Genomic DNA, 19,637 nt, shown 5'->3' on the forward strand with positions numbered 1-19,637 from the left:
CCAGGCATTTGAAAATATTATTTGAAATTAATAGGTTATTAATAGAAAAAAAATGAAAATACTTTGAAATACTTCTAATAGAAATAGTTGATTCGGGCCACATTATTTGAAAATACTCCATTACACAGAAAATAAGTATTTAAATAACACAATCACATACACAGAACCCAGGTCTGAAAAGCATACGTATCATAACGTTACAATTATTCACAGAATTTTACCTGGCACAGTCAACATGACATTCTTTTAATATTGTTGTGATTATATTACATGCTGTGGATATTTATCACCCAGACACACAGCAGGAGCCTTGGAGGATCCCATTCCAATTCCCCAAGCAGAGCAAATCCACAGTAATTAGGAGGTGGGCGTAGTATCAACATTGCATTGGTGGCAGTGAGGTAGGTCCATTAAATGATGAATTTCAAACACAAATGTATTTTACATTGTACATACCATGTTTCAAGTCATCACAAAATATGAAAGAAGAGAGAACTCTGGTAGAATAACACAAATCAATTTCCATGGTGGTGGAAAATAGACAGACCATAGAAAGTAGTTGAAGATTCAGCCATTGAGTTTGCTCAGTGGTTACAGACACCGATCCCTTTTCCAGTGAGGCACCTGTTGACTAATCACTTGAGATCAGTGTATTAGGACATATCACTAATAAACAGATAGATTGATTTGACCATTATCCTACAGAAATTATGTAAATTGTAACTGCTTTCCTGATTGGGAGGATTAAGAGGAAGAGATAGGATTGGATTAGTTAATGTGAGTGGGTTTAATCCAATAATCATGATCTCTTGATAACTGTAATTAAATGTAATTGACTGTAATTGATAGAGTTTGATTAATCATGTTCAGAAAGCACACTTTCTTAGAGCTTATTCATGTACATGTTCAATGAAGCTATGCTGTGCATGGAATTATCAAAGTTTGCAAAAGAAACCACACGATATATACAGTGCCTTCGAAAGTATTCAGACCCTTTGACTTTTTCCACGTGTTGTTATGTTACAGCCTAATTCTAAAATGCATTAAATAGTTTTCTCCCCTCATCAATCTACACACAATACCCCATAATGACAAAGCAAAACAGGTTTTTAGAAATGTTTGATAAATCTTTTCTTTTTTTACGGAAATATTACATTTACATAACTATTCAGACCGTTTACAACTGTATTTGGGGTTGTTTCTCCCATTATTCATTGCAGATCCTCTCAAGCTCTGTCAGGTTGGATGGGGAGCGTCGCTGCACAGCTATTCTCAGGTCTCTCCAGAGATGTTTGATCAGGTTCAATTCCGGGCTCTGGCTGGGCCCCTCAAGGACATTCAGAGACTTGTCCCGGAGCCACTCCAACGTTGTCTTGGCTGTGTGCTTAGGGTCGTTGTCCTGTTGGAAGGTGAATGTTTTCATCAAGGATCTCTCTGTACATTGCTCTGTTCATCTTTGCCTCGATCCTGACTAGTCTCCCAGTCTCTGCCGCTGAAAAACATCCCCACAGAATGATGCTGCCACCACCATGCTTCACTTTAGGGATGGTGCCAGGTTTCCTCCAGACGTGACACTTGGAATTCAGGCCAAAGAGATCATTCTTGGTTTCATCAGACCAGAGAATCTTGTTTCTCATGGTCTGAGAGTCTTAAGGTGCCTTTTGGCAAACTCCAAGCGGGCTGTCATGTGCCTTTTACTGAGGGGTGGCTTCCGTTTGGCCACTCTACCATAAAGGCCTGATTGGTGGAGTGCTGCGGAGATGGTTGTCCTTCTGGAAGGTTCTCCCATCTCTACAGAGGAACTCTAGAGCTCTGTCAGAGTGACCATCGGGTTCTTGGTCACCTCCCTGACCAAAGCACTTCCCCGATTGCTCAGTTTGGCCATCTCTATGAAAAATCTTGGTGATTTCAAACTTCTTCCATTTAAGAATGATGGAGGCCACTGTGTTCTTGGGGACCTTCAATGCTGAAGAAATGTTTTGGTACTCTTCCCCAGATCTGTGTCGCGACACAATTCTGTCTCGGAGCTCTACGGACAATTCCTTCAACCCCATGGCTTGGTTTTTGCTCTGACATGCATTGTCAACTGTGGGACCTAATAAATATAGGTGTGTCCCTTTCCAAATCATGTCCAATCAATGGAATTTACAACAGGTGGACTCCAATCAAGTTGTAGAAACATCTCAAGGATGGTCAATGGTAACAAGATGCACCTGAGCTAACTTTCAAGTCTCATAGCAAAGGGTCTGAATACTTATGTAAATAAGGTATTTCAATTTTTCTCATATATATATATATATATATATATATATATATATATATATATATATATATATATACATTTGCAAACCTATTTTCCCTTTGTTATTATATGGTATTGTGTGTTAATTGCTGAGGATTTTTATTTATTTAATCCATTTTAGAATATGGCTGTACTGTAACAAAATGTGGAAAAAGTCAAGGGGTCTGAATACTTTCCAAAAGCACTGTATATACATACACACAAATGTTTGCTGTTTTGTTGAGTAAAACATGTCCCAGTATGTTGAACGGCAAATGCTGCAATATGATTGCTGTAAAAAAATATATAATAATAATAATAATATATACAGTGAGGGAAAAAAAGTATTTGATCCCCTGCTGATTTTGTACGTTTGCCCACTGACAAAGAAATGATCAGTCTATAATTTTAATGGTAGGTTTATTTGAACAGTGAGAGACAGAATAACAACAAAAAAATCCAGAAAAACGCATGTCAAAAATGTTATAAAATGATTTGCATTTTAATGAGGGAAATAAGTATTTGACCCCTCTGCAAAACATGACTTAGTACTTGGTGGCAAAACCCTTGTTGGCAATCACAGAGGTCAGACGTTTCTTGTGGTTGGCCACCAGGTTTGCGCACATCTCAGGAGGGATTTTGTCCCACTCCTCTTTGCAGATCTTCTCCAAGTCATTAAGGTTTCGAGGCTGACGTTTGGCAACTCGAACCTTCAGCTCCCTCCACAGATTTTCTATGGGATTAAGGTTTGGAGACTGGCTAGGCCACTCCAGGACCTTAATGTGCTTCTTCTTGAGCCACTCCTTTGTTGCCTTGACCGTGTGTTTTGGGTCATTGTCATGCTGGAATACCCATACACGACCCATTTTCAATGCCCTGGCTGTGGGAAGGAGGTTCTCACCCAAGATTTGAGGGTGTATGGCCCCATCCATTGTTCCTTTGATGCGGTGAAGTTGTCCTGTCCCCTTAGCAGAAAAACACCCCCAAAGCATAATGTTTCCACCTCCATGTTTGACGGTGGGGATGGTGTTCTTGGGGTCATAGGCAGCATTCCTCCTCCTCCAAACACGGCAAGTTGAGTTGATGCCAAAAAAGCTCAATTTTGGTCTCATCTGACCACAACACTTTCACCCAGTTGTGCTCTGAATCATTCAGATGTTCATTGGCAAACTTCAGACGGGCATGTATATGTGCTTTCTTGAGCAGGGGGACCTTGCGGGCGCTGCAGGATTTCAGTCCTTCATGGTGTAGTATGTTACCAATTGTTTTCTTGGTGACTATGGTCCCAGCTGCCTTGAGATCATTGACAAGATCCTCCTGTGTAGTTCTGGGATGATTCCTCACCGTTCTCATGATCCTTGCAACTCCACGAGGTGAGATCTTGCATGGAGCCCCAGGCCGAGGGAGATTGACAGTTCTTTTGTGTTTCTTCCATTTGCGAATAATCGCACCAACTGTTGTCACCTTCTCACCAAGCTGCTTGGCGATGGTCTTGTAGCCCATTCCAGCCTTGTGTAGGTCTACAATCTTGTCCCTGACATTCTTGGAGAGCTCTTTGGTCTTGGCCATGGTGGATAGTTTGGAATATGATTGATTGATTGATTGCTTCTGTGGACAGGTGTCTTTTATACAGGTAACAAACTGAGATTAGGAGCACTCCCTTTAAGAGTGTGCTCCTAATCTCAGCTCGTTACCTGTATAAAAGACACATGGGAGCTAGAAATCTTTCTGATTGAGAGGAGGTCAAATACTTATTTCCCTCATTAAAATGCAAATCAATTTATAACATTTTTGACATGCGTTTTTCTGGATTTTTTGTTGTTGTTATTCTGTCTCTCACTGTTCAAATAATCCTACCATTAAAATTATAGACTGATCATTTCTTTGTCAGTGGGCAAACTCACAAAATCAGCAGGGGATCAAATACTTTTTTCCCTCACTGTATATATATATATATAGGTATGTGTATATATATATATAAATACATAAATATATATATATGTAGTTTCGAATATATATGCTGATTTTGTTATATATATATATATATATATATATATATATATATATATATATATATACTGTATATATTATTATTTTATTTTTTACAGCAATCATATTGCAGCATTTGCAGTTCAACATACTGGGACATGTTTTACTCAACAAAACAGCAAACATTTGTGTCACATTGAGCATCTCAAGATAAACACTCAAACATAGCACAGGAAATGGCATTATCAAAGTGATCTAATAAACAAATTCATATGGCATTTATCCTCTTACTGTCCTGCAATAGTGGTGTACAGGTTTCCATTAACAGTTGGAAACCTGGATCACTGGTTTGAGCCCAGTATAGGGTAGTTGGACAGTAGAGGAAGCTAAGCAGCACACTGATCACCAACTACTTCTCCGATAGAGTTCAGTATGTCAAATCGGAGGGCCTGTTGTCCGGACCTCTGGCAGTCTCTATGGGGGTGCCACAGGGTTCAATTCTCGGGCCGACTCTCTTCTCTGTATACATCAATGATGTCGCTCTCGCTGCTGGTGATTCTTTGATCAACCTCTATGCAGACGACACCATCCTGTATACCTCTGGACCTTCGTTGGACACTGTGTTAACTAACCTCTAGACGAACTTCCTGATATGGATAGGGGGCAGAATTTTCACGGCCGGATGAAAAAACGTACCCGATTTAAACTGCTTACTACTCTTGCCCAGAAACGAGAATATGCATATTATTAGTAGATTTGGATAAAAAACACTCTGAAGTTTCTAAAACTGTTTGAATGGTATCTGTGAGTATAACAGAACTCATATGGCAGGCAAAAACGTGAGAAAAAGTCAACCAGGAAGTGGAGGATGTGAGAATTGTAGTTCTTCTTTCTAGTCCCTTTCGAAACTACAGTATCTGTGGGGTTACGTTGCACTTTCTAAGGCTTCCATTGGCTGTCTAAAGCCTTCAGAAAGTGGTTTTAGCCTTCTCCTGTCACTGGGCAGAGTATAGGAGCTCAGTTACTGAGTGGTCTGCCTGGCAACAAAGGGATTGGATATGCGCGGTCCTGCGAGCTCGCTGTTTTTTCTTCTTGAATGAATACGCTATTGTCCGGTTGGAATATTATCACAATTTTACGTTAAAAATACCATAAAAATTGATTTTAAACAGCGTTTGACATGCTTCTAAGTACGGTAATGGAACATTTTGACTTTTTGTGTCTCGAATTGCGCTTGCGTGTTACCCTTTGGATAGTGACCTGAACGCACGAACAAAACGGGGGTATTTGCACATAACTATGGATTATTTGGAACAAAAACAACATTTGTTGTGGAAGTAGCAATCCTGGGAGTGCATTCTAACGAAGAACAGCAAAGGTAAGAGCATATTTCTAATACTAATTCTGAGTTTAGGTTGCCCCGAACTTGGCGGGTGTCAAAATAGCTGGCCGTGATGGCGAGCTATGTACTCAGAATATTGAAAAATGTGCTTTCTCCGTAAAGCTATTTTAAAATCTGACACAGCAGTTGCATAAAGGAGTTCTGTATCTATAATTCTTAAAATTATTGTTATGTATTTTGTCAATGTTTATGATGAGTATTTTGGTAAATTCATCGGAAATTTTTGGTGGGAATACATTTTCTGAACATCACGCGCCAATGTAAAAAGCTGTTTATGGATATAAATATGAACTTCATTGAACAAAACATACATGTATTGTGTAACATAATGTCCTAGGAGTGTCATCTGATGAAGATCGTCAAAGGTTAGTGCTTCATTTAGCTGTGTTTTGGGTTTTGTTGACACATGTCCTTGCTTGGAAAATGGCTGGGTGGTTATTTTGGTCTCTGTACTCTCCTAACATAATCTAATGTTTTGCTTTCACTGTAAAGCCTTTTTGAAATCGGACAATGTGGTTGGATTAAGGAGAAATGTATCTTTGAAATGGTGTAAAATAGTCGTATGTTTGAGAAATTGAAATTATTGGGTTTTTGAGGTTTTGTATTTCGCGCCACGCTGTTCCATTGGATATTGGCTAGGCGTTCCGCTAGCAGAACGTCTGTCCTCAACAGGTTTTTAACTAACCTCCAGACGAGCTTCAATGCCATACAACTCTCCTTCCGTGGCCTCCAACTGCTCTTAAATGCAAGTAAAACTAAATGCATGCTCTTCAACCAATCGCTGCCCGCACCTGCCCGCCTGTCCAGCATCACTACTCTGGACGGTTCTGACTTAGAATATGTGGACAACTACAAAGACCTAGGTGTCTGGTTAGACTGTAAACTCTCCAGACTCACATTAAACATCTCCAATCCAAAATTAAATCCTTCACTCATGCTGCCAAACATACCCTCGTAAAACTGACCATCCTACCGATCCTCAACTTCGGCGATGTCATTTACAAAATAGCCTCCAACACTCTACTCAACAAATTGGATGCAGTCTATCACAGTGCCATCCGTTTTGTCACCAAAGCCCCATATACTACCCACCACTGCGACCTGTACGCTTTCGTTGGCTGGCCCACGCTTCATACTCGTCGCCAAACCCACTGGCTCCAGGTCATCTACAAGACCCTGCTAGGTAAAGCCCCGCCTTATCTCAGCTCACTGGTCACCATAGTGGCACCCACCCGTAGCACGCATTCCAGCAGGTATATCTCAGTGGTCACCCCCAAAGCCAATTCTTCCTTTGGCCGCCTCTCCTTCCAGTTTTCTGCTGCCAATGACTGGAACAAACTGCAAAAATCCCTGAAGCTGGAGACTCTTACCTCCCTCACTAGCTTTAAGCACCAGCTGTCAGAGCAGCCCACAGATCACTGCACCTGTACATAGCTCATCTGTAAATAGCCCATCCAATCTACCTCATCGCCATACTGTATTTATTTATTTATTTATCTTGCTCCTTTGCACTCCAGTATCTCAACTTGCACATTCATCCTCTGCACATCCTACCATTCCAGTGTTTAATTGCTATATTGTAATTACTTTGCCACCATGGCCTATTTATTGCCTTACCTCTCTTATCCTACCTCATTTGCACACACTGTATATAGATTTTCCTACTGTATTATTGATTGTATGTTTGTTTGTTCCATGTGTAACTCTGTGTTGTTCTATGTGTCGAACTGCTTTGCTTTATCTTGGCCAGGTCGCAGTTGCAAATGAGAACTTGTTCTCAACTAGCCTACCTGGTTAAATAAAGGTGAAATAAATAACTAAATAAAAACACATGGACATAGATTTCCTGTTGTGGGAGCAACTACCTGCTCTTTGGGTTTGCAGTTTGGACAGTATGCTTCGCAGACAGTATATATCTATGCAAACTGTGTAAAGTGAAACATGTATCAGATTGACACAACAAAACATGAAAAATTGAACATTGTGGATACCGGAATCTCTCAAGACAGATTTGTTGACAACATGTCCGTATACGTTCAGTTCACGGGTGATCATCTCATCAGCAGTGATATGTGGCATTGTGGGGAATGTATAGACAAGACAGCTTCAAACAAAGCATTTTCTGTTTAGCACACATGCATGACCTTTTCATAATAGTTCACCTTGTAAAGCTTTGCACGTAACCTTTTTTGGTGCCACTCCCACCACTTACATGTCACCAGGTGACATCCTAAACCTACAGAGTGACCTCCTGGCTGTTGCCATGTCCGTTGATGACAGTAGGGGTGGTCTTCTTGATGGAGGTCATTCTTATGGCTGAGGTGTGCTGCAGGTAGCTAGTGTTGCGTTCGTGGTGGGGCTTCCTCTTGCAGTGCAGTGAGCTGTTGAAGTGCCTGCGGAAGCTCTCGCTCAGCAGGTAGAGGGCAAATGGGTTGACACAGGAGCTGGAGAAACTTAGCACTCGGGCTAGCAGGGTGATGATGAGGTGCGACAGAGAGGAGTCGATCTGACGGTAGTTGAAGGAGCGGTACATGTACAAGACATGGTTGGGGAACCAGCAAAGAGCGAAGAGGCCCACGAAAACCAGAACAATTTTGGCCAGCCGTTTTCTCGTTTCCATCTTGGAAAAAGAAAGAAAATAAATATGTAGTGTTTGAAAATACATGATGATATTCAACATAAAACCCTGTCAATCTTCCAGAAGGATTACAGAGTACAAAATACAGAAGTCCTCCCTCCAGAAGGCATAGAGAAGGCCTACAAAATACAATTTGTCCAAATTACTCTCTTCTGTATTTTGCACAGGCTACAAGTAGTATGGCTATTGTCCTTCAGTTTCAATACAGTATCTACTAGAGACACCAAACAAGTATGAACAAACACACTAGCAAGAGCCACCAGTACTCCCTTAGATTGCCCTTCAGTCAGCTCTCTAAGGCCTTCCCACACCGTACATAGGATTTAGTATTTTACAATTATTACATGTCACACTGCAATGTTACCAAATTAAAATCTTGATTGTACTACAGCATGTGCTTCAGTTTTGTATTCACATTCTGCGATTTGTTTGAGGCTATATCAGCCAACATACTGTAGGCTACGTACACTGCAGAGGTGTAGGCCTATTCGTTCTCTGCATGTGCCAGCACCAGCAGCGCAAGTGCTTATTATTATGTGCAGAAACATCAAAAGAGACGGAAGGCGCAGAATGTGGACTCGCAAAAGGTTGGGCAGATATGGAAAGTATGGACTTTCTACAGAGGGAATTGGAAGTAATATACCATGTTTTATTAAAGTTATAGCCTATAGTTAGCATGCTAGATACTTTCTATTCAATATATTTGTTGTTTGTGCCATGGTAGGACACAGAGGTAGGTAATACTGAAAAGGCAGCTGCGTTCTCTCCACAGCTCCAGCAATCTGACTTTCATCACCTCCGTCCACACCGTGCGTGTTGTTTGTTGTTCCTTCTCTCTTTGCGATCATTGTTTTGGTATCACATGCTGAGTGCTCATTGGCTATTGACAGTAGTCCTTGCCAAATCACGTCGTAGCACTGCTCATACTGCAAGATGCACGATCAAAATATTTCAGGACATCCGACAGGGGTCTGGAGAACGGAACAGGCATCATCTGTGAGTCCTTCACCCGCCCAAACTACGCGAGTCGCGATGTAATGATCCTAGCCCAATTTCATAGAATTTTACTCCGATCGTGAACATTTTCGGGGATGGCAAAAACGTGGCGAATTTGTGTAGTGTATCCCGGCATAAGGGAGTGTCAAAGATATCTTTACTGTGAGAACCTTTCATCGTAAGCGGAAATGTGAAACTAAAAGGTCCAGTCCAATCAATACTTCATTCCACAGTAGAGTGGCTGGCAAATAGTATTGATGGCAGGACTATTGCTTCTGAGTACTGCTAAGATTGTTTGAAAATAGGTTCAAATAGGTAGACTTGAAACTATCAGTGAGGTGAGCAGGAGATGGCACTCTGAAAATCAACCCTGTGTAAGTTTAATAGCCTGGGTAAATGTCATGGTTTAGCTCGCTGTTCATTGGCAGCCAGCTATCAAGTCAAGTCAAGTGATCCTGGCACTCTTCCCAAGATCCTTTTAGGTTTTTCAACAGAAGAAAATGGCATGATCATTTGACTTTATTTTGTTCATGACAGTATCTTGTATTGAAGTGGACTTTAAATTATTCAGAAGAGTATTAAAAGGTAAGTCAATAGTAAGCTGTTATATCTGGTAAGATGGTAACCATTGATAGGGATATCAAATTGAGTAATTTTGTTTGATTTGGCACAGTATCAACAATCTTTCATTGGTAAACTGACATTTTCTGCATTGTTATTAACACATCACAGTTAGTTATTCATTGTTGTATTCGCTGGTCTCTGCAAGAAGTGTGGGGTATTAATTATAAATGAGATGGTCATGTTACATGAAGTAAAGATTTGAAAAGCAGAGGAGTAAACTAAGATTTCATAAGCTCTACATTTTTGTCTAAGTTGATGAGAACATGGTGAACATTTCAATTGTTTTTAAAGGAATACTTCGGGATTTTGGCAATGAAGCCCTTTATCTGCTTCCCCAGAGTCAGATGAACTGGTCTACCATTTTTATGTCTCTGGGTTCAATTTGAAGGAAGTTGCTAACTAGCGTTAGCGCAATTGCTAACAAGCGTTAGCACAATGACTGGCCATCTGCGGTCACAGCTATCAAGCTGTGACCATAGACATCCAGTCATTGTGCTAACGCTAGTTAGCATTGGCTCACAAAACTACCTCTAACTTACTGTACGCAGAGACATACTGTAGAAATGGTATCCACAAGTTCATCTGACTCTGGGAAGTAGATAAAGGGCTTCATTGAAATAGAATGTAGTTGATGCGGCTACTAAAACAGCTGTAGCATTGGATCAGTAGAAACTATTTTAATAACAGAGAAGTAGACGGAGATGTTGTGCCCTCTCAGACCGATTGTTAGTTATCATAACAGCATAACACAGCCCTGGCAAAGGGAGATGGTTGGACTGTATCTTTTCATTCATACATATCACGTCTGAAATCATATTCACTAGCAGTGTCTGCCTGGACAGCATTATTGTTGATATTAAATTGTAAATCTATGTAAAAAAAAAAAATACCATTGGAGGGACCCATCTCTATTCCAGAGTAAATCAAAAGAAAAAAGATTAGATGAGATCTAGAAGCCCTATTTCTAATGCCTTTACTGAAAATTGACTGTACAGCAGTTAAGACCACTGTTACTATAACTATTCATAAAGTCATGCCTGTTAGATGTGATAGTGATTCAAGAAATATTTTGTAATGTCTGGAACACTTACCAGAATTATGTTTAGTCTGCATATTCTCTCTCTCTCTCGTCTTCTCTCTCTCTCTCTCACACACACACCCTCTCTCTCTCTCTCTCTCTAGCCTGTCTTTCATCAGGCTTCTGCAGCTTCTCATATAATTAATGTTAAATACATTTCTGCTTTTCAAAAGGGACTGATGCTATCAGAGTTTTCTTCTTAATGAAACTTGAGCCTCTACAGCCCGATCCCCATAGGGCATGTCTAATAGAACACAACCACAATGCACCACGTCAATAGTCTGTGTTGTCCTTCTAATCCAAAGGTACACCCAGATTATTAACTCATTTAATTTGATTTCAAATACAAAAAAAAATACAAAATCTGGAGACAATAACATTGATTAGTTGGGATTACTGTGAGGCAGAGACAGTGGAAGCTTAAGTGCAATGACTCGGTCATCCTCCTTGCTTCTTGTATTTTTCTGTGTCGCACCCAGTGAATCTAGTATAAATCTGTATCTACTCTAAAAGATAGCTGGGACCCAGCCCTCTTGTTGTCTAACATTATAAATGAGTGGACAGTTAGGGCTCCCTCAATTGGAGGACCTACTGACTGTAAATAAGACAACACATGGAGGCCTTCCAGCACTACTCATCACTAGTGTTTACTATTGTCATACATGTCGTAAGGAGAGGACCAAAACACAGCAGGGACATGTATACTCATCTTCTTTATTGACGGGAAAAGAAGGAAAAAACCAAACAAACACGTATACAAAAAATAACAAACCGATGAACGACAAAATAACAGTCTTGAAGGCAACACAGCAATCCAAGAACAATCTCCCACAAACACTTAACCAAACACATACCCATATATAGGACTCTCAATCAGAGGCAACTAGAAAACACCTGCCTCCAATTGAGAGTCCAACCCCAATAAACTAGACATAGAAATACAAAAGACTAGAGACCACATAGAAATACAAACATAGAACATAACCCCAAAAACCCGGAACTAACTAAACCAACACCCTACTAAATAAATCACCACCCCGAACCACATAAACAAAATACCCTCTGTCACGTCCTGACCAAACTACAATAACAAATAACCCTTATACTGGTCAGGACGTGACAACTATGTATTGCTCATTGTTGATGACAACCTCACATTGGTCAGTGTCAACAAGCTCCTGGGGCTACTTGAATATATTATGACTTGGGTTCAGGTCTAGGTCTGAGTCAGGATGTCAATGATTGGAAGCTGGGTTTGGATTTTGGACTGCATCTGTTTACTCATGCTCTGGGTGGGCCCTGATCTGGATTCAAGCCCATTTGTTTGATGATTCATTGGATGTTCTTAACGGCAAAGAAGCATCTGATTTACTATGCTTTGGTCAATGGACCCTCAATTAAATGCAGTCGACCAGATCATTGCTTACATTTATAATTTACCTCACCCTTCCCCTGACCTATCATTTATTACCCCTGTAGACAGTAAAGATCAAGAATCCATGCAACAATCAGTGATACATCTTGACAATGTCCTGTACTTGCCCTTTACAAACTTTAAATATTTACTTGGTGTATTAGGCTACATATGGAAATATCTGCATTAAAACCTAGAGCCTCCTTCCATGAAAACTCCGGAACCCTTGTTACAGGTTATGTCAGAAATTGTGAGAAAACATGTGATGCAGTTCAGTTTCTTTGACTTCAAACGTGCACTCTAACTCAACGTGCACTCTAACTTAACATGCACTCTAGCAGCCAAAGACATCCAGTAAGTTACCTGATGTTCTTAATATGCCGTCCAGCATTCCAAATAACCACATCTGCAACAGCCAAACCTCATTTGTGACATGTTTGAGATACAGGCAGCAACATGTTGCTGTTGTTGTTACCTACCTGTCTCTTCGTGTGCTCACTGATCTCCCCAGGCATGTCGTGAGCACTCTTGACCAGAGTCCTGGCGATGTGGAAGTAGTATACAGAGATGATCCCCAGGGGAATCAGGAAGTACACTAGGAATATGAGGATGGAGTGGATCTTGGGATGCATGTCGTTGGAAAGGGGATAGGGCACGCAGGCGGTGAAGGTCACATTCTTGTCCTGGATGTGTACTACCTGGGAGAAGATGGCCTCGGGCACCGCCAGCAGGACGGAGATCACCCAGATGGACACAGCTTTCAGACATGTCCAGAACACAGCACTGGATGTCTGGATGTCCATAGGATTCACAATGGCTTTGTACCTGGAAACACAACAAAACCATAGAAAAATATTAGTGCTCCTTCATCTTGATCCTTTGAAATTACATTAAAAGCAGTCTTTTTCATGCAATTAAATGTCCAGCTGTCCTTACTGCTCTAATTTCCTTGTGTAAATTGAAATATCATTTACATTTACATTTTAATCATTTAGCAGACGCTCATATCCAGAGCAACTTGCTATTGTGATTATATTTAATCAATCTAATTAACTTTCTTCCTCTTTGCAAAATTAAGAGGCTTTGACAAAGACATGACATCTCTGAGTCCATTGGCATAGAATAGTAGCTTCATAGATTGTTGGTGATATTATAAACATGTAGGAGACCTATGAAGTGCATTATGATTGCACTAGCTAATTAATTACTGTCTTGACTACAACAAACTCATATTAATTACAATAATTGCCACTGAATGAAATTCTAATTATTCAACTGAAACAGCAATGTGTTCCTGCACTGCTCCCAAAGTGCATCTACATGTTGAAACAAAAATGTTTACAAGCTGATCAATGCAACTCATTTGAAGGTTAGACTTTGGACTTATCTCCTGTGTAAATCAACACTCAGTGCTATGTGCACAGAATAATCCCTTCCTGCTAAGTCATATAATGGGGAGAAATATATTAAATGAGGGTGCAACAGAGGAAGTGTGCTCCACAGGGCATGAAGGCTTTTTTTATGCTTCTATGATGGAAGATTTTTCACTTTCTGACAATTTTCTAAATTATATTTCTGCTGATAAAATGTCTGGTTTGAAGGAGAATCTCCATTGGAAGCCCTTGACTGTGCTGTTACACCAGCCTCAGCTGCCCTCTGCCCCTGTAGAAATCCCCCATAGTCAAACACCACGCTGCCTCAGGCAAGAACAGACAAGTGCAGAAAAACTGACAGTCTTTGATATCTCACCAGAGAAAACAAGGCTGGGCTTATGCATTTATTGTAGTAAACCGCTGTAATCCCACTTCTTTGTGTTTTTATGCTTGAGAGCAAGTGCCCAAAGGAGTGCTAACAAGATTACATTCTTTAAAGCCATCACATAGGGTAAGCATATAAATGGTGTATTTTCCATTGCTCACATTACATGCTCAAATGGACTAAGCAGACCATAGAGAGAACAGCTGTAGACTGTAATCTCACCATATGGCTGTCCTAATAGCCCCTAGTGACAGGGATGGCCAATGGTCATGGTCATTTCGGTGAAGAGTGACACAGTCAAACATTTCCTCCAACTGATATCGCTCTGGATTACGGTCAGTGACATAGAAAGGCAAATTACAAAGCCCTGCACCATCTTCCGACCCCTATCATGGCCTGCACAATGGGGTATTATTTTTTATCAGAAAATCCCATGGGCTTTAATTTGATAATAATAATAAAAAAAATTACTAAATCAATATTTGGCAGCCCAGGAATTTTCATGACATCAGTGAACTTTTAACTGAGGAAGGAGCTCTTAATACCAGAAGACAAGCTATTTGTGGGGGTATAGAATGGTCACTTGAGAAGGTCAATGTCTCCAAGCACCAGTGGTCTTGGTGAGGGTATGTGGAGGGTAGGAAAGGAAAGTGGGGGCTGGGTCAAATTAAGGTCCCAAACAAAGATGCGGGCATGCTTGCCCTTTTAACCATCCACACGCAGACAGTAAATGATGCTCTGTGCAGATACTTCTGACTGTGACGCCTCCTGAATGTCTCATGTATCAATCTATTCCAATCTCTGCATTCATGCTGCTCCTTCCAGGGAAGATAAATGGCCATTTAACCACGTGTCTTACCTGAATAAAACAATATAACACAAATTGGGCTTATTGAAGTTAGTACAACCAGCAGGTGTACACTATTTGATCCCTTTAAAATAATTCTGGGGATACACTTGGTCTGTCAATCAAAAAATGAACAGATTTGTCAGTGACAATTGCCCAGCATTCAATTATGATAACACTTGGGGATATAGTTTATGGATCACACACTTGTCATTAAAAATAATCATAGTCATAACAACTGATTAATCAATAATTACATACAGAGCCTTCGGAAAGTATTCAGACCCCTTGACTTTTTCCAAATGTTGTTACGTTACAGCCTTATTCTAAAATAGATTTTTCCTCATCAGTCTACACACAATACCCCATCATGACAAAGCAAAAACAGGTTTAGAAATGTTTGTTAATTTAATAAATAAAACATGGTAATATCACATTTACATAAGTATTCAGACCCTTTACTCAGTACTTTGTTGAAGCACCTTTGGCAGTGATTACAGCATTTAGTCTTCTTGGGTATGATGCTACAAGCTTGGCACACCTGTATTTGGGGAGTTTCTCCCATTCTTCTTTGCAGATCCTCTCAAGCTCTGTCAGGTTGGATGGGGAGCGTTGCTACACAGCTATTTTCTGGTCGCTCCAGAGATGTTCGATTGGTTTCACGCCCAGGCTCTAGCTGGGCCCCTCAAGGACATTGAGACGTGTCCCGAAGCCACTCCTGCATTGTCTTGGCTGTGTTCTTAGAGTCATTGTCCTGTTGGAAGGTGAACCTTTGACCCAGTCTGAGGTCCTGAGCAGACTAGAGCAGGTTTTCGTCAAGGATCTCACTGTACTTGGCTCCGTTCATCTTTCCCTCGATCCTGACTAGTCTCCCAGTTCCTGCCGCTGAAAAACATCCCCACAGCATGATGCTGCCACCACCATGCTTCACCATAGGGATGGTGCCAGGTTTCCTCCAGATGTTACGCTTGGCATTCAGACCAAAGAGTTCAATCTTGGTTTCATCAGACCAGAGAATATTGTTTCTCATGGTCTGAGAGTATTTAGGTGCCTTTTGGCAAATGGGCTACAATGTGCCATTTTACTGAGGAGTGGCTCCCGTCTGGCCACTCTACCATAAAGGCCTGATTGGTGGAGTGCTGTAGAGATGGTTGTCTTTCTGGAAGGTTTCCCATCTCCGCAGAGGAACTCTAGAGCTCTGTCAGAGTGACCATCGGGTTCTTGGTCACCTCCCTGACCAAGGCCCTTCTTCCCCGATCGCTCAGTTTGGCCAGGCAGCCAGCTCCAGGAAGAGTCTTGGTGGTTCCAAACTTCTTCCATTTTAAGAATGATGGGGGCCACGGTTTTTTGGGGGCCTTAAATGCTGCAGACATGTGCCTCGACACAATCCTGTCTCTGAGCTCTACTGACAAGTCCTTCGACCTCATGGCTTGGTTTTTGCTGACATGCACTATCAACTGTGGGACCTTATTTATATAGACAGATGTGTGCCTTTCCAAATCATGTTCAATCAATTGAATTTACCACAGGTGGACTCCAATCAAGTTGTAGAAACATATCAAGGATGATCAATGTAAACAGGATGCACCTGAGCTTAATTTCGAGTCTAATAGCAAAAGGTCAGAATACCCATGTAAATAAGGTATTTATTTGTATACATTTGCAAATATATCTAAACTGTTTTCGATTTGTCATTATGGGGTACTGTGTGTAGATTGCTGAGGGAAAACATATGTTATCCATTTTAGAATAAGTGTCACGCCCTGACCATAGAGAGCCCTTGTTTCTCTATGGTGTAGTAGGTCAGGGCGTGACTAGGGGGTAGTCTAGCTTAATATTTCTATGTTGTGTTCTAGTTTATATTTTCTAGGTTGGTGTTTTGTATGATTCCCAATTAGAGGCAGCTGGTAATCACTGTCTCTAATTGGGGATCATATTTAAGTAGCTATTTTTCCTACCTGTGTTTGTGGGATATTGTTTTGTGTTTGTGCACAACGTAGTCACGTTTAGTTGTTCGTTTATTTGTTTTTGCTTGAAGTTTCACTTTGGAATAAAGATGTGGAACTCTACACATGCTGCGCCTTGGTCCCGTTCTTTATGACAACCTGACAATAAGGCTGTAATGTAACAAAATGTGGGAAAAGGGGTCTGAATACGTTCCTGAAGGCACTGTATGTTAATTGTTCTATCACGTTAGCATGCAATTGCCATAACATTTACAATGACGTAAGTTAGGTACAGTATACACAACAATATTGGCATTAAGGATATTTGACATTATCCTACTCTTCATCTTACCTGTCTGCGCTTAGTGCAGTGAGAGTGAACACCGAGACTCCGACTGAAGTGAGTTGAATGACCGGAATTAGTTTGCAAGCCACAACACCGAAGATCCACTCCTCAAAAAAGTATCTGAACGCATCCACTGGAACACAAGTGACCAAAAGCAAAAGATCCCCAGCTGCCAAACTCGAAATAAATATGTTGGGGACGCTCCTCATTGCACTGTTGGTGATAAAAATCTTAACCAAGGTAATGTTCCCCAACAACCCAATCGTTATGATCAGAATATACACAGTCGGTATGAGACATCTTATAATAAAATCAATAGTTTCCCTTTCAGCAGGTATCCAATCGACAGTAAAGTTATAAAAGACAGAATGTCCAGTAAAAGATACGTTATCTAAAATATTATCCATTGCTTCTCGGGGATTTGTACAATAATCACCTTGATAAAATGGCACTGAAGCTGCCCCTCCAAGAAAGTGCTGAAATGTCAGTGTTGCGCGACTCAAGCCACAATGACTGAAGCGCAAAAGGAGGCACTTTTTCAATACGCATAGCGTAGCCAACAGCAACGATGACGGAAAAAGAAGTCACACCAATTTTGAGTGTGATGTGTAGCATTGTCAATGCTACTCACATACCGTTTCATAGTGGTAAGTTTATCGAATATAAACGGAATAAACTATAGGCTATGCTAGGCCACTGTATTAGCACCAAATACAATTGTCACGTTTAGGATGAGAAAGCTGTGCTTCGAAAGATGTGTGAATTAGGATGAGGTTTTCTTTGGGTCTACTAAGGAAAATCCAATAAGTAATTTTTCAAAACTGAACCCACTCATTGTTCCTTCAAAGTGAGCAGGATGTTGATCTCCTGTGCAGGTGTTTTATTATCAGCCTGCGGGTTTGTAAGAGCTTGTATGGTGTCCTTCTTTGAGGAAAGTGAAGGGTTGTAGAAACGCCATAAATACGGAAAGCAGTGAGGGTGGTAAAGTTAGGGGGAGAGACTCACAGAGGTAATTCGAGGGGGGAGTGAAGTAGCCTAAATCAGAACATAAACGAACGTTTCGCTGGCTTATTCCCCATACAGGAGTTAAAAGAAAGCAATTGAAGGTATGGCTGCTGAATGTTAATACCTCTGGACAATGACTGATGTTAGGAACAATATAAATAGGCTAATACATGAGTTAATAAGAGAGTTGGTCACATCTATCAAAGCGCAACTGAAAACGTAATACAAATCTTATTTGATATAAAAACGGCCTATGTGGCATCGATATTAGTCAGAAACATTTATTCTAGTGTCAAAATTGACTACAAAGTGTAAATAGGATAATTTGGGCGTGAAGTCAGTCTCGTCCAAAACAGAGTTTTGTCATGACTTAGGCCTACTTTAGGGTTGGGTTTTGATTTCGACAATGCTCACAGTGGCTACAGCTGCGGTGATTACGGTCTATTCAATCCTACCACAGAACACACAGAAGGCCTTTTCACGCTGCGTTGTTCTTAGCCCCGCGCTATCTTAGCCTCAAGTTAAGACTGGCCCTGGCCTAGCTTATCCTGTGTTCACACAGGCATTTGTTTACCCTGGGCTAACCTGGGCTAAGAATGCACACTTTTGTATTCCAAAGCCCTGCTAATGGACAAACACATGCAGCCAACATTCTATCTCTGACACACGACCAATTTAAAACAATAACACATTTATTAACACATTATTTCCTCTTGCTTCTAGGTTAGCATTTTATTTCCAACAGTGATGGTTTGTATAAACCTTGGTGTCTGCCTGTCTGACCTCGGAAACAAAGTTTAACTTTTGAAATGCCATCTCGCCCCTATACAGAGAATGCTGTGCACGGACGAAACATCAACTTTTCTGATATAGGCGATATCATGCAACAATATTATTATAATGGATAGCTATATCCAATTAAATGTCAATAGAAACACCTTGAAAACAGATGAAAATTGAGCGTTTGCTGCCCTTCCAGCTGTAGAGTTTGTGGCTTCAGTTGGCTAACTAAAGGTGCGTTCGTAAATTCACTCTGGCTATCTACCCCCTGATTATAGAGCACTCTCCTCTGACTGTGCCAGAGCGCAGAATAACTGATGGATGTATGAACGCTCAATACCGGTTGAATATGGCTGGTGTCAGTAAACGTCGGCAAAGAAGCATAATTCAGTTACAGTCACCAATGCTCTGGATAGCATGAAAACAGCCTAACCAGCTCTGCTAGGGCTAGTAAAATGGTCAGAGTGAGGTGTTCTCTCATTGTGTCTGGAAGTAGCTAGCAAGCTAGACAAAGTTAGCCAGTTAGCTTGGGG

The 19,637-nt window shown here is 40.8% G+C and overlaps 1 protein-coding gene across 1 annotated transcript; it reads right to left on the reverse strand.

Moving 5' to 3' along the window:
• Window positions 1-7,303: 7,303 nt before the first annotated feature.
• LOC106607916 (neuromedin-B receptor) lies at window positions 7,304-17,858 on the reverse strand. The gene is made up of 3 exons (XM_014205395.2): window positions 17,326-17,858; window positions 12,902-13,247; window positions 7,304-8,292 (listed from the first exon to the last, which is right to left on the reverse strand). The coding sequence occupies exons 1-3, from the start codon at window positions 17,724-17,726 to the stop codon at window positions 7,909-7,911; spliced, it is 1,131 nt and encodes a 376-aa protein (XP_014060870.1). The 5' UTR covers window positions 17,727-17,858; the 3' UTR covers window positions 7,304-7,908.
• Between the last annotated feature and the right edge of the window lie 1,779 nt (window positions 17,859-19,637).

The sequence above is a fragment of the Salmo salar genome, chromosome ssa06 (assembly GCF_905237065.1).
Source record: "Salmo salar chromosome ssa06, Ssal_v3.1, whole genome shotgun sequence".
In the NCBI taxonomy this organism is placed as follows: domain Eukaryota; kingdom Metazoa; phylum Chordata; class Actinopteri; order Salmoniformes; family Salmonidae; genus Salmo; species Salmo salar.

Bases quoted from the DNA above. Each gene is read 5' to 3' on its own strand.
- LOC106607916 (XM_014205395.2), bottom strand. From the start codon at position 17,726: ATGGATAATATTTTAGATAACGTATCTTTTACTGGACATTCTGTCTTT. The intron at 13,248-17,325 runs GTAAGATGAAGA...TTGTGTTTCCAG, and splicing joins ACTGCACTAAGCGCAGACAG to GTACAAAGCCATTGTGAATC. The intron at 8,293-12,901 runs GTAGGTAACAAC...TCTTTTTCCAAG, and splicing joins GTGAGCACACGAAGAGACAG to ATGGAAACGAGAAAACGGCT.